General features: G+C 47.7%; 1 protein-coding gene across 1 annotated transcript in view; it reads left to right on the top strand.

The window, feature by feature from the left end:
* Positions 1–15,305, top strand: part of LOC144731179 (protein kinase C delta type-like) — a 77,426-nt gene that overhangs the window by 26,596 nt on the left and 35,525 nt on the right. Inside the window, exons 7-11 of the mRNA XM_078612144.1 lie at positions 25–56; positions 1,953–2,038; positions 2,643–2,772; positions 3,541–3,650; positions 5,839–5,977. Coding sequence (XP_078468270.1) covers positions 25–56; positions 1,953–2,038; positions 2,643–2,772; positions 3,541–3,650; positions 5,839–5,977 — 497 coding nt within the window. The remainder of the gene's footprint in view (positions 1–24; positions 57–1,952; positions 2,039–2,642; positions 2,773–3,540; positions 3,651–5,838; positions 5,978–15,305) is intronic.

Genomic DNA, 15,305 nt, shown 5'->3' with positions numbered 1-15,305 from the left:
CGTGCGTCTCTCTTTGTCCCGCAGGGGCCTCAACAAGCAAGGCTACCAGTGCCGAGGTGAGCTCCACACACACCACAGTTCGTGCGTACCTTATACCTGCGTACGTACATCCGTATATACCTGCGTACCTGCGCACCTACCTACCTGCGTACGTGCATATCCACACTGGAGGTTGTTTTTGGGTTAGAGCGCATAAATAACAATGTATCATGGCCTCCTTTTTGGCCAGTATCAAAGTATGAAACGTAAGAATAGGTCCATATTAGCGTTCTTTTGGGTTAGATCGCGTAAATATATAAATGTGACGTTAAAACCCGCTACCACCCGACACAGCCAACTAGTAAGGGTTGTCGCATAAACAGAACACGTCAATTCGTCATTAGTACAGCACACCGGTGTATTGGAGAGCCAAGCCACAACATTTACAATCTGAATACGACATTTCGCCAGTAATTACTACGAGCTTCATCAGGCGACAGCCAGATTTGTGGAGAAGTCCACCTGTTTTGTTTCTTATACAGAGGCATAGATATAATGAGCACCATTGTCTTTTGTTGTGTGTGAGTGGGAAGCAGTGCTGTAGCAGTTAGCACGCTGCACTACAAACACGGCCACACGAGTTCGAATCCCGCTCACGGTCAACACCGGTGACGATGATTTGAACGGGTCCTGGGCCTCCCCTAGGTCGACTCAGTCTCAAAATGAGTACCTGGTGCAGTGTGTAATAAATATTTCCACTGGGGAGACAAAGGCGGCCGGGCGTGGTGTTGGCCATCCACCCCCTCAAGAGCCGTGCCGGCCTTCATAGATGCTGCTATTCGCGAACAGCAACTGCCCCAACAGTCTGTTAGGGCGATATGGGGATCTTTGTCTTTGTTTTTGTGTATATTGTTTTACATGTGATTTAGTGGTTATTCAGATGAAGGTAGAGGGGTTACTAGCCCCTTGAGCGCCACGAGGTGCATCATCGTCAATAAATCTCTGCTGTTAAGAACCCCCCACCACCTGACGCAGCCAAAACTAATGCAATAGTTTGTGTGTCTGTGTGGGTCATGGGGAAGTTGTGGAGAGTTTATCATACCTGGGCGGTATGCTCATGACTGGCTCCGGTTTAACAGCACAGGTCTCACTCAGAATCAGTCGAGCGGCATTATATTTTCATCGGTTGTGTAACGCTGTGTGGAAGCTACCTGGTCTGTCGCTCCGCACGAAGCTTCAAGTCTTCTCGGCCACAGTCATTCCATCCGTTCTCTACGCTTGCGAAACGTGGACCCCCCTAATGGAATATCTTCGCTGGTTAGAAACATTTAGGCTGGCCTGCCTACGACCCATCCTGGGTTTAACCAGGCTGCATTGTGTGAGGAGCTCACAGATCCTAGAAAGATCTGGGCAAAGTCCCATCGGTGAGCTCCTCCAGCAGGCAAGGCTGCATTGGCTGAGTCATGTAGCCCGCATACCCAGTCACCGCATGCCTAAACAGCTTTTGTTCGGCCGTATAGAGGGGGCTAAACAGGCGCGGCACGGGCTATAAAAGAGTGATGTGGTACAGGAGGATGTGGAGCTGAGTGGACTTGCCGATTAATGGTATCAGCGGTGTCAAGATCGGCCTCTGTGGAGGAGGCTCGTGATGGACGCTGCTGGGCAGTTGGAGGCAGTCGCCTTCCAACAGCAACGGAGAGTGGAGGAGCGACGCTCACAACAACGAGCGGAGTGCCGGGTGGCTAAAGCACAGCAAGTTGGCACAGTAGGGGCACAGGTGGTACATCAGCCAGTGATCTCAGTCATCTCAGTCAGTCGACCCGTGGCACCTGGGTCTGCCCCGTGACCTCCTGCCAGCGGGCATTCGACACTTCACGTGGCCTCAAGGTGCACATAGCCTGGCACAAAGCGTCGTGGTGACATCACCACCACTTAGTGGCGAATGGCGATTGTTGTTGTTGTCTGTCTCCAAGAATGCAATGCAGCGATTCACAAGCGCTGCATCGACATTGTACTGGCGAACTGCACGGGCTCAGCAGAAAACAGCAGCGAAACTCAGGTGAGCAATGGGCAGGTGAGCAACGGGCAGGTGAGTGACACCAAGGCGAGGGACACTCAGGTGAGCGACGCACATGAACCGTCCAGTGCGGGCCTCGTGTGACGATGACGAACGATGACGATGGCGGCGAAGATGAGGATGGCGATGACAATGGCGATGACGATGATAACGACGATGACGATGGTGATGACAATGGCGATGACGACGATGACGACGATGGCGATGACAATGACGACGATGATTATGGCAATGATGATGACGACGACGATAACAATGATGACAATGACAATGATGACGATAATGACGATGATGGCGATGACGATAGCGACAACGATGACAACGACGATGACGACGATGGCGACGACGATGATGACGATATCAGTGGTGCCGATGGTGACGACGATGATGACGATGAAGATGATGTCGGTGGTTCTGGAGATCGCGATGTTGACATTGGCATTGTTGTTGATAGTAGCATTGTTGTTGATATTGGCGTTATTGTCAACATTGGCGCTGTTGACGTTGGCGTTGTTGTCGCCATTGGCGTTGTTGTGTAACGTTGGTGTTGTTGTTGTTGTTGACGATGCTGATGGCGCTGTCTCAGATCATGAAGGAGCGCTTCAAGCTGGATGTCCCCCACCGCTTCCGCGTAAACTCCTACATGAGCCCCACGTTCTGTGACCACTGCGGCACGCTGCTGTGGGGCCTGGCTCGCCAGGGCCTGAAGTGCGATGGTGAGATAAACTAAACACTCAAGGATGCTTTATTTCACCAGGTAAGGCCCACCGAGCTATGTAGTCTTTTGTCAGAAGCGACCTGGCTATCACAAATTATAGCTCAACAGAGTGGCTTATCATAATCACTTGAAAATATTGCAGCAGCCAAATACTCTAAAACGCGTGACATCGATTCTAAATGTGGAGGGGAAAACCGGATCCGGAGAAAAATCCACATGACCACGAAGAGAGAGACACGCAAACTCCAAATATACAGCAGGGGTCAGGGTCGGGATCGAACCCACGACCTCCTGTATACCATTCGAGGTAGTCAACATGTCGCCAGATAGGCAGGGGTGGGGGAGGGGCACTGCTGCCAGCCAATGGGAGAGAGTGAGGGGGTGCAGCACCACACGGCTGTCTCAGTCGGGTCATCCGGTTTTTCCCTCCACATTTAGAATGAACAGAATCAACAACAAACGTTTGGCTGAAAAAATAATTCCACATAATGATGATAAGCCGCCACTTCGTAGGGCTATCATATGTGACAGCCAGGTCGTTTCTGAAAATGAGCGACATAGCTCGGTGGGCCTTACCTGGTAAAATAAAAATGTTTGTAGTTAAGTTAGTTAAACCACATCCTCTGTCTGTGAAACACAACCACATCCTCTGTCTATGAAACACAGCAACGCCCTGCGCTGTAAGTACGATATTGATGATGCTGGTGATGTTGATGGTGATGCAGGTGATGATGTTGCTGGTGATGTTGGTTGTCTTTGTGTACAGAGTGTGCCATGAATATCCACCACAAGTGCAAGGGCAAGGTCGCAAATCTGTGCGGCATCAACCAAAAGCTCATGGCAGAGGCCCTCGCTCAGATAGAAGCTCAGCAACAGGTATGTGGAGGAGGGACACGGACAGAGACGCGACACAGATGGAGAGACACAGACATGGAGACACAGAGAGATGCAGAGACACAGTTAGACACAGACAGATAGACAGAGATAACGAGACAGACAGATTGATAGAAAGACAGAAAGATAGAAGGACACATACAAAGAGACACGGACAGAGACATGGCGATACAGAGAGAGATGGAGAGAGACCAACGCCACGCCCGGCCGCCTAGTGGCGATGCTTACACCAGGTACTCATTTCAGGCTGAGTCGACTTAGGGAAGGTCCTAGACCAGTTTAAATAATTGGTGGCCGTGAGTGGGAATCCAACTCGGGTCACCGGGTTCATAGTGCATTGCGCTAACCATTACACTACCGTCACCCACAACAACAACAGCCACCAATCTTCACTAAATGGCAGTGAAGTAAGCATGGTGATTGTGCCAGGCTAGATGCACTTTGAGGTCACGTGAAGTGTCAAAGGCTCATTGGCAGGAGGTGACAGGACAGACCCAGGTGCCATGGGCTGACTGAGATGACCAGCCGATGTACCACCTGTGACCCCTACTGTGCTAATTTGCTCCGTTTTAGCCACTCGGCGCTCCGCTCATTGTTGTGAGCGTCGCTTCTCTGCCCTCCGTTGTTACTGGAGGGCGATTACCTCCCACTGCCCGGTAGCGTCCTTCACGAGCCTCCTCCATAGAGGCTGATCTTTACACCAGTTATCAGCAAGTCTACTCATCTCCACATCCTTCCGTTCCGCATCAGTCCATCTCTTCTCTAGGTCTTGTCGTGCCCGTTTAGCCCCCTTTAAAGCTGTTTAGGCATGCGGTGGCTGGGCATGCAGGCTATATAAACCAGCCAACGCAGCCTTGCCTGCCGGAGGAGCTCACCAATGAGACTGTGTCCAGATATTTCAAGGATTTGTGAACTCACACAATGTATATATGTTAACGTTCTTTTGCACCGCATGTAGCCAACCGTGCTAATTGGAGACGTGGGGGAAGGACAACAAATTAAACATATAAAATAGTTCTAAAGAAATTAGTCGTCAATCTAGATTAATTAAAAGTGCATAGCTCCAGTGACTTCCTCATATTGGAAGGAAGAGCATTCCAGGCGGCTGCATACGTGCACCTGAAAGAGTGCGATGCGGTGACCGTCTTTGTTCTATGGTTAGCCAAAATATGCAGCCTGGTTAAATCCAGGATGGATCATAAACAGGCCAGCCTCAATGTTTCAAACCGGTGCAGATGTTCCATTAGCGGAGTCCACATTTCGCAAGCATAGAGAAGGGAGGCCATGAATGTGGCTGAGAAGACCAGAAGCTTCGTGTGAAAAGACAGACCAGGTAGCTTCTACACAACGTTACGCAGCCGATGAAAAGATAATGCGCTCGACTAATTCGGAGTGAGACCTCTGCTGTCAAACCAACCCGGTCATGAACACACTGCCCAGGTACAGAGACTTCTCCACTCTCTCCACAACTGCCCATCACTCACGGAGAGACACACACACAAGGAAAACATGCAGAGGGACATAGACACAGAGACGCACCGGAAAAGACAGAGAGACAAAGACTCATGCTTAAATAAAGATACAAACATAGGCAGAGACAGCATTAAGTTCCCGCTCACGGCCAACATCGGTGGCAAATATCCGCACCCGTCATCGGCCTTCCCTAGGTGACACTCAGCCTTAAACGATTTGCTGATGGGGTGTGTATAAGACATCAGCACCAGGAGACCAGAGTGGCCGAGTGGCTGTGGTGGGGACCACACTACCCCTGGTAAGGGCAAGTCATGGGTGCCATGGTGGCTAGGAAATGTTAACTACCTCGCCTGATTTGCAAGAGGGCGTGGGTTTGATCCCGACCCTAGGGCCTGCTGTATATTTGAAGTTTGCATGTTTCTCTCCCCGTGGTCGCATGGATTTTTTTCCAGGTCCTTCGGTTATTTTCCTCCACATTTAATATCACGCTTTTAGAGTATTTTGGCTGCTATAGATTTCCACGTGAGGATGAGCTATAATTTGTGATGGCCATTTCACTTCTGCAAAAGAGCTACACAGCTCAGTGGGACCTTACCTGGTAAAAAAAATATGAATAGTTAAGTTTTAGTTAAATGCTAACAGCTTGTGTGGGCTACATAGTGGACCTTTATCTCTGTGTGTGTGCGTGAGTGAGTAGGTGCGGAAGGAGCGGAACAGTGTGTGCCTGGGGCCTAGTGGGGTAGAGGCTGATGCTGGTGGTGGTGATGCTGCTGCATTCGCTGGGCCCTGCCTCTCAGCTCCCCCGCTGGCGGAACTCCCCGGAGCCTCCGATTTCGGTGCGAACACAAAAATACACAGAGGCAACAGCGCAGTCGATGTCCACTTGTCCCACTCGTCTGGCAACAAAAGTACCTGAGCGACGAAAGGGACGCTCGGAAACATCGTCATCATTGTCATCATCATTGTCATCATCGTCGTCATTGTCATCATCGTCGTCGTCATCTTCATCGTCGTCATCTTCGTCATAATCATCGTCGTCATTATCGTCATCGTCGAAATCATCGTCATCATCGTCGTCATCATCGTCATCATCATTGTCGTCATTGTCGTCATCGTCGTCATCGTCCTCATCATCGTCATCATCGTCATTGTCATCATCGTCATCATCGTCATCGTCATTATTGTCATCATCGTCGTCGTCATTATCATCATCGCCGTCATCATCATCATTGACGTTATCATCATAATCATTGTCGTCATCATCATTGTTGTCATTGTCGTCATTATCATCATCATCGTCGTCGTTGTCGTCATTGATCATCATTGTCGTCATCGTTATCATCGTCATCATCGTCGTCATCATGATCATTATCATCGTCGTCGCAAACATCGTCATCATCGTTGTCATCATCAGCGTCATCAACGTCGTCATCATTGTCATCATCGTCATCATCGTCATCGTTATCGTTATCATTGTCGTCATCGTCGTCATCATGGTTGTCATCGTCATCATCCTCGTCATCATCATCATCATTGTCGTTAGAATTGTCTTCTTGGTTCTTTCGGTAAAGTCACGTAGAAGGGAAGTAATAAAATAATAAAAATAAAACATAATAAAATTATTCTCACGACGTTTCGGCCACAGCGCAAGCAGCCGTCCTCAGGTGAAAACCAGGTCCGTCGAGGCGACAGAGTCTGAATGAAACAGCACACGAGCTTGGAGCATATATATAAGCTGGGCGCCTTGACAAAGGAATTTGCATATCAAGAGGAATTTAGCATATTTATGGGAAATGCAGGAATGTGATTAGTACTACATATGCATGTGCATTATGCAGGATTAACAGCATCAAAGGGAGCTGCAGTTGCTGCTGCTGCAGTTGCTGCTGCTGCAGTTGCTGCTGCTGCAGTTGCTGCTGCTGCAGTTGCTGCTGCTGCTGCAGTTGCTGCTGCTGCTGCAGTTGCTGCTGCTGCTGCAGTTTCTGCTGCTGCTGCAGTTTCTGCTGCTGCTGCAGTTTCTGCTGCTGCTGCAGTTTCTGCTGCTGCAGTTGCTGCTGCTGCTGCTGCAGTTGCTGCTGCTGCAGTTGCTGCCTTATCCATTTTAATATAACACTATGTATTATTCTACCCACCCTAATGTGTATCACACTGTTATATATTTAGTATACAATTACGACACCATACATTACTCTGCACACTGCACCATGCCAGTGAGTGGAACGCAGTCTGAAAGTCACCGGAAACGTGAAGACAATCAGTTAAGATCCGAAATGGTTTATTACGTCCTTCCAATGATTGCTAAGCCAGAATCCATCTTCTCGGTTGAAATTGTCTCTGTGTTTGTATATGTGGATCGCCTCATGAACGAATCTCTCATGATAGCCAGATGGCTTGCAGAGAACCTCTGTCTTGGAGAAGTCAATGTCATGTGAGCCCACTGAATTGTAACAGTGATCTGCCACGGCTGAGGTGTTTGTCCTACCGTGTGTCAGGTCTGCTTTATGTTCACGGATGCGGTCCGAGACATGTCGTTTGGTTCCTCCAATGTAACTGCTACCACAGAGGCAACTTAGTTTGTAGACGCCAGGGTACTGTATAATCAACGATTTTTGGGTTTAGATCGCGTTATTTATAAATGTGTCGTAACCCTCCACCACCCGACACGGCCAATCAGTAAAAAAAGTGTCACGTTGACAAAAGACAAATAGTTCACTGCTTTAGCCCACCGGTGTGTTGAAGCGTGAAACCACAACATTTACAATTTGAGTACGACGTTTCGCTGGTAATTGCATCCAGCATCATCGGGCAATTCGCCAGAATGGTGAGGCTCTGCTGTGTCTCCCGTTCTTATATAGAGCAGCAGCAGGGTGACGTCATCATTAACTCATTAACTCATCAGGTGCAAAGATTTGAGGGGGGGTTATTGTAATTATATACTTGATTAGTAATAAGGCTATTGTTACGATGCGAGTTGTAGATTAGTAATCATTTGGAATGTGTTCTATTGTGATTATGCTACATTAATAATCAGTTAGTGCTTGTTTCCCTTATAAGGAATTGTAATGCATCTTATTTAATAATACGCTTCCAGGCCGCACTAAGCCTGTAGCTGTCTGAGCGATTAAAGTTATTTCTGTTTCTCTCAATCTCAATGGATTCTCTAATTAGTCTTTGCCAGTAGTAACTAGTTTTACACAACACTTCAACGTTGTCAAAATCAATTGAGTGTCCCTGTTGACAAGCATGTTCTGCCACTGCCGACAGTTGTGTTTGCGATAGTTTAATATTTCTCTGGTGTTCTTTTAGTCTTACACTAACGTTACGCCCTGTCTGTCCAATATAGCATCTGCCACATACACAATTAATCCGATATACACCTTCTGTTGATAATTTAGGTAATTCGTCTTTAGTGCACGTTACTAGTTGTTGAATTTTGTGTACTGTACCAAATCTTACTGTAATGTTTTGCTTTTGCAAAACACGGGCTAATTTGTCAGTTACTCCTGAGATAAATGGTATTTTTATTGTTTTAATAATCTGATCGCTTTCAGCAGTGTTGCTTTGCGATCGTGATTTGGCATTTAGTGCTCTGTTAATTTGAGCATTATTGTAGCCATTCTGTCTTAGTGCTTCTTTAACATGTTTAATCTCTCTCACTAGACTTTCATCATCTGACACTGTTTTAGCCCGATGTATGAGCGTCTTGATTAGAGAGGATTTTGGACAGACAGGGCGTAACGTTAGTGTAAGACTAAAAGAACACCAGAGAAATATTAAACTATCGCAAACACAACTTTCGGCAGTGGCAGAACATGCTTGTCAACAGGGACACTCAATTGATTTTGACAACGTTGAAGTGTTGTGTAAAACTAGTTACTACTGGCAAAGACTAATTAGAGAATCCATTGAGATTGAGAGAAACAGAAATAACTTTAATCGCTCAGACAGCTACAGGCTTAGTGCGGCCTGGAAGCGTATTATTAAATAAGATGCATTACAATTCCTTATAAGGGAAACAAGCACTAACTGATTATTAATGTAGCATAATCACAATAGAACACATTCCAAATGATTACTAATCTACAACTCGCATCGTAACAATAGCCTTATTACTAATCAAGTATATAATTACAATAACCCCCCCTCAAATCTTTGCACCTGATGAGTTAATGAGTTAATGATGACGTCACCCTGCTGCTGCTCTATATAAGAACGGGAGACACAGCAGAGCCTCACCATTCTGGCGAATTGCCCGATGATGCTGGATGCAATTACCAGCGAAACGTCGTACTCAAATTGTAAATGTTGTGGTTTCACGCTTCAACACACCGGTGGGCTAAAGCAGTGAACTATTTGTCTTTTGTCAACGTGACACTTTTTTTTTTACTGATTGGCCGTGTCGGGTGGTGGAGGGTTACGACACATTTATAAATAACGCGATCTAAACCCAAAAATCGTTGATTATGAACAATATTGGTCGCGAAAGCCTACGTGTTAAAAAGGGTACTGTATGTCTGGAACCACATCTTTTACAGACGGGACCAGATCACGGATTTTATGTACTGTGTTGAATCGGACCTGGATCTTGTGTTTAATCAGGATTTTCGAGATCTTTTTTGTGACCCCAGCAATGTAGGGTAAGGTGATGGTCTTGAAAGGCTCCTCAACAGGATCCTTCTTGATGGTTGGAGTGATGGCCTTGCGGATTGTGTAGTCGGAGTAACCATTAGCCTTAAGAGCTTGGCGTACGTGTTTGAGTTCACTGCCAATGTGTTCCTGGTCGGAAATGCATTGGGCTCTATGGTATAGAGTCTTGATGAGGGAATTCTTCTGGGATGGATGGTGGTGGGAATCCGGTTTTAGGTAAGCATCCGTATGGGTGGCTTTCCTGTAGACAAAGCAAATCATTTCTGATTCAACCGCATTAATTGTTCAGACCAAACAGTTCTCGTTGAAACCTTCTGCAGCCAGGCCACCAAGATTATACGGCTTGCCAAAGATACATAAAGAAGATACACCTCTTCGTCCCATTGTCTCTACTATCAACTCCCCCACCTATAAACTGGCTCGTTTTTTGTCTGAAATCCTACGGCCTTTCACTGGAAAAACCACCTCTGCGGTACTAAACTCTACTGACCTGGTATCGACAATCAAGGGGATTGCCCTGTCCCCAGACGACCTGCTTGTCAGTTTTGATGTGGTTTCCTTATTCACCAAAGTTCCTGTACCTGACACCATCGCAATCATTGAAGACTTGGTTCATCAAGGACTGAATGCTGGGGTACCCCCCCTGGTGAGACACTGCTTAACCAATACATACTTCACCTGGAATGGAACTTTCTACAAGCAAATTGAGGGCACCCCAATGGGCTCCCCCCTATCTCCGGTTGTAGCCAACATCTTCATGGATAAATTTGAGACTGATGCCATCAAGACTGCTACTCTACGCCCGACCTTATGGAAGAGGTACGTAGATGACACTTTTGTCATCTGACCACATGGCCGGCCTGCTCTAGACCAATTTCTCGACCACATCAATTCCATACACCCAGCTATCAGATTCACCATGGAAGTCGAAAAAGATGGCAAGCTACCCTTTTTGGATGTCCTAATTAAAAGGAGACCTCATGGTTCAATGAGCCACTCTGTCTACAGGAAAGCCACCCATACGGATGCTTACCTATAACCGGATTCCCACCACCATTTATCCCAGAATAATTCCTTCATCAAGACTCTATACCATAGAGCCCAATGCATTTCCGACCAGGAACACATTGGCAGTGAACTCAAACACGTACGCCAAGCTCTTAAGGCTAATGGTTACTCCGACTACACAATCCGCAAGGCCATCACTCCAACCATCAAGAAGGATCCTGTTGAGGAGCCTTTCAAGACCATCACCTTACCCTACATTGCTGGGGTCACAAAAAAGATCTCGAAAATCCTGATTAAACACAAGATCCAGGTCCGATTCAACACAGTACATAAAATCCGTGATCTGGTCCCGTCTGTAAAAGATGTGGTTCCAGACATACAGTACCCTGGCGTCTACAAACTAAGTTGCCTCTGTGGTAACAGTTACATTGGAGAAACCAAACGACATGTCTCGGACCGCATCCGTGAACATAAAGCAGACCTGAAACACGGTAGGACAAACACCTCAGCCGTGGCAGATCACTGTTACAATTCAGTGGGCTCACATGACATTGACTTCTCCAAGACAGAGGTTCTCTGCAAGCCATCTGGCTATCATGAGAGATTCGTTCATGAGGCGATCCACATATACAAACACAGAGACAATTTCAACCGAGAAGATGGATTCTGGCTTAGCAATCATTGGAAGGACGTAATAAACCATTTCGGATCTTGACTGATTGTGTTCACGTTTACAGTGACTTTCAGACCGCGTTCCACTCACTGGCATGGTGCAGTATGCAGAGTAATGTATGGTGTCGTAATTGTATAGTAAATATATAGCAGTGTGATACACATTAGGGTGGGTAGAATAATACATAGTGTTATATTAACATGGATAAGGCAGCAACTGCAGCAGCAGCAACTGCAGCAGCAGCAACTGCAGCAGCAGCAGAAACTGCAGCAGCAGCAACTGCAACAACAGCAGCAACTGCAGCAGCAGCAGCAACTGCAGCAGCAGCAGAAACTGCAGCAGCAGCAGCAACTGCAGCAGCAACTGCAGCAGCAACTGCAGCAGCAGCAACTGCAGCTCCCTTTGATGCTGTTAATCCTGCATAATGCACATGCATATGTAGTACTAATCACATTCCTGCATTTCCCATAAATATGCTAAATTCCTCTTGATATGCAAATTCCTTTGTCAAGGCGCCCAGCTTATATATATGCTCCAAGCTCGTGTGCTGTTTCATTCAGACTCTGTCGCCTCGACGGACCTGGTTTTCACCTGAGGACGGCTGCTTGCGTTGTGGCCGAAACGTCGTGAGAATAATTTTATTATGTTTTATTTTTATTATTTTATTACTTACCTTCTACGTGACTTTACCGAAAGAACCAAGAAGATGAATCCCTGCAGTCACGAAAGCTTTAAATCGAAAGTTAGAATTGTCGTCATTGTCTTAATCGTCGTCATCATCATCGTCGTAGTTGTGACATCGTTGTCATACGGTCAGGGTTCATGAACATCCCTCACTCATCGACTCATTATTTCTTTATTAATCGACTCCAGTTACTCATAATTGGCGTCAAACATGCACACACACGTGGACATGATCACAGCACCATGCTTGGCTGCCTTTGTTTCCCGAGTGATCATTTTTTTGGTTTGTTTAATACAGGCTGCAACAGGTACTCATTTAAGGCTGAGTTGACCTAGGGGAGGTCCAGGACCATGGCCGGTTTAGATATTCATCACCAATGTAGAGCGTGAGTGAGAATAGAACTCAGGTTACCAGGTTTTGTAGTGCGCTAACTAGTGCGCCAACACTCCAACAACAACAACAACAACAACCGCCATTTGCCGCTAAGTGGTGGTGACGTCACCACGATGCTTGTGCCAGGCTATGTGCACCTTGAGGCCACGTGGAGTGTCACGAGCTTCCTCCACAGAGGCCGATCTTGACACCGCTGGTACCAGTCATCGGCAAGTCCACTCAGCTCCACATCCTTCTGTACCACATCACTCCATCTCTTCTCTAGCTCGTGTCGCGTCTGTTTAGACCCTCTTTCCAGCCGAACAAAAGCTGTTTAGGCATGCGGTGGCTGGGCATGCGGGCTACATGACCCAGCCAACACAGGCTTGCCTGCTGGAGGAGCTCACCGACGGGACTTTGTCCAGATCTTTCAAGGATTTGTGAGCTCCTCACACAATTTAGCCTGGTAAAACCCAGGATGGATCAGAGGCACGCAAGCCTAAATGCTTCTAACCAGCTAAGATGTTGCATTAGGGGGGTCCATGTTTCGCAAGCGTAGAGAAGGGAATGACCATGACCGAGAAGACCTGAAGCTTCGTGCGGAGCGACAGACCAGGTAGCTTCCACACAGCGTTACACAACCAATGAAAAGATAATGCCACTCGACTGATTAGGAGTGAGACCTCTGCTGTCAAACCGGAGCCGGTCATGAGCACACTGCCCAGGTTTGGAAAATTCTCCACTCTCTCCACAACTGCCCCACCGCCAATTGGAAGTTGTGGGGGTGGAGTGTCCGATGGTACAAAATACCCAGGCAGGTGCTTAGTTTGATGGGGCTGATGGTAAAGCCCACCTCTTAGTGGTAAGCTTCAGGTTCAGCAGCAGCGCCTCCAACTCCTCCTCTGAGTGAGCAGCAATTATCAGAACATCGCCATACATAATGTGGTTGACCAATAGGGAGCCATCCCTTGACCGCACCCGGGCATCGATCAGCCTCCCATTGTATCTGTACCAGATGGAAATTCCTCCGGTACAGCCATCGAAGGCTTCACGAATTACGTGGTCGAAATAGATGTTAAATAATGTGAGAGCCAGAGGACATCCCTGTCGCACTCCAAGGTGAACAGAGAATGGCTTTGACTCCATGCCACGTAGTGTTACCCGGGCCCGTGCACCATCATCAAGGTCCTTAATGATCGTGAGCAGAGGGTCAGGGACTCCGAAAGCACGAAGAAAACCCAGAGCCCATTCTTACAATCCTGTGGAACCCATCCAGTGGTCCAGATTGTTGTTATGATGTCATGTAGGGCAGTTTGTGAAAAAACGCCACCCTCCTTCAGCATATTGCTTGGAATATCATCTCTGCCCAGTGCCTTTCCTGGTCTCAGATTCTGTATCGCTTTCAGTATTTCCTCAACAGATGGCACCTCAGCCAGCCACTCACAGGGGATGACTTCTTCTTCCAATATTTGAGACACCGCAGCCTCAGCAGGGTCATCCTCACTTTGTCCCATGATGTTTTCCAGGCTGAGGGATTTCTCCTCCCCCAGGGCCTCACAGAAATGCTCAGTAAATCTGCAAACCTGTTCCTGGGGTCGGATATTAGATCACCGTTCTTTTCCCTAATGATGGTAATAGGTGTGGTGCTGCAGGTTACTTTTTTATAGAGTTAAATAGCGATTTGTGATCGTGGGCTATTGAGGCAGACTCCATCTCCTCAGCAACCCGCGACCACCACCCATCCTTGAAGTGCCTCACGGCTCTCCGAACCTCTGAGCGACGGCTGCGGTAAGCCTCCTCATTCTCTGACGTGGGATGCTGTAGACGATGAGAGTGGGCCTTTTGCTTTTTCTCAGCCAGCCTAAACACCTCCTCTGTCAGCAAAGGTCTCTGGGGAGGTCTGGACTGTGTACCCAAAGCAGCCATTGCAGCTGCATGAGCCACAGTCCTAAACCTCGCCCATTTCCCCTCGACATCTGGAGGAGTGGGGGACGATGCCAACCCCAGCCACAAGCGATGATGAAATTATCGTTTGCAACTTTCATCAGCTAGCTGAAACCAGGGCACTTTGGGGTTGAATGCGGTCCTGAGTATCCACCCACCACCAGAGTAAAATAATGGCAGGCACATCTTACAGATGACAAGTTGATGGTCAGTGGTCAGATCAGCTCCCCGGTAGGTCTTGGTGTCAAGGACATGGGCCCGCATCCACTGTTCTGTCACTATGTTATGCAGCAGATGTTCTTGCTTGGACCCGGCATGCATACATGATGTTGTGTGGATGTGCCAATGCCGGAACAGCGTGTTGGTAATTACAAGCCCATGTGCTCCATAAAAATCTAGCAGCCTCCTACCGCTGTTATTGAGCTGATCTAACTAATGCCTTCTAATCACTCCAGACCAGGTGCCAGGATCATGACCAACTCAGGAATTGAAGTCTCCAAACAAGATGACTATCCCGAGGGGCCACTTTAGCTAGCACCTGTGACAGGAGGTCATAGAAGGCATCTGACTCATCAGCCTTGACTGCATCCCTCCTCGGATGTTCGTCTTCGGTGGGGGCATGAGTAACCACGACCACCACTCCTCGCCTCTAGTTGATGCGAAGGCGAGCCCAAAAGAGCCTGGGACTTACTGCTTCCCACACTTCACCGTCACGCTCCCACGCCCCCTTCATTCTTTTGTTCAGAAGACTAGCCACTCCCTGTTGTTTGGCAGTCTCCTGCCCCGAGTAGAGGACTGTCCACCCCTCATGATTGCAGGAGCCAGAGTCGGTCCA

The sequence above is a fragment of the Lampetra planeri genome, chromosome 38 (genome assembly GCF_965212315.1).
Source record: "Lampetra planeri chromosome 38, kcLamPlan1.2.h2, whole genome shotgun sequence".
In the NCBI taxonomy this organism is placed as follows: Eukaryota; Metazoa; Chordata; class Hyperoartia; order Petromyzontiformes; family Petromyzontidae; genus Lampetra; species Lampetra planeri.
The sequence above is the reverse complement of the archived record's forward strand: the minus strand, read 5'-3'. Positions and strand labels throughout refer to the sequence as shown.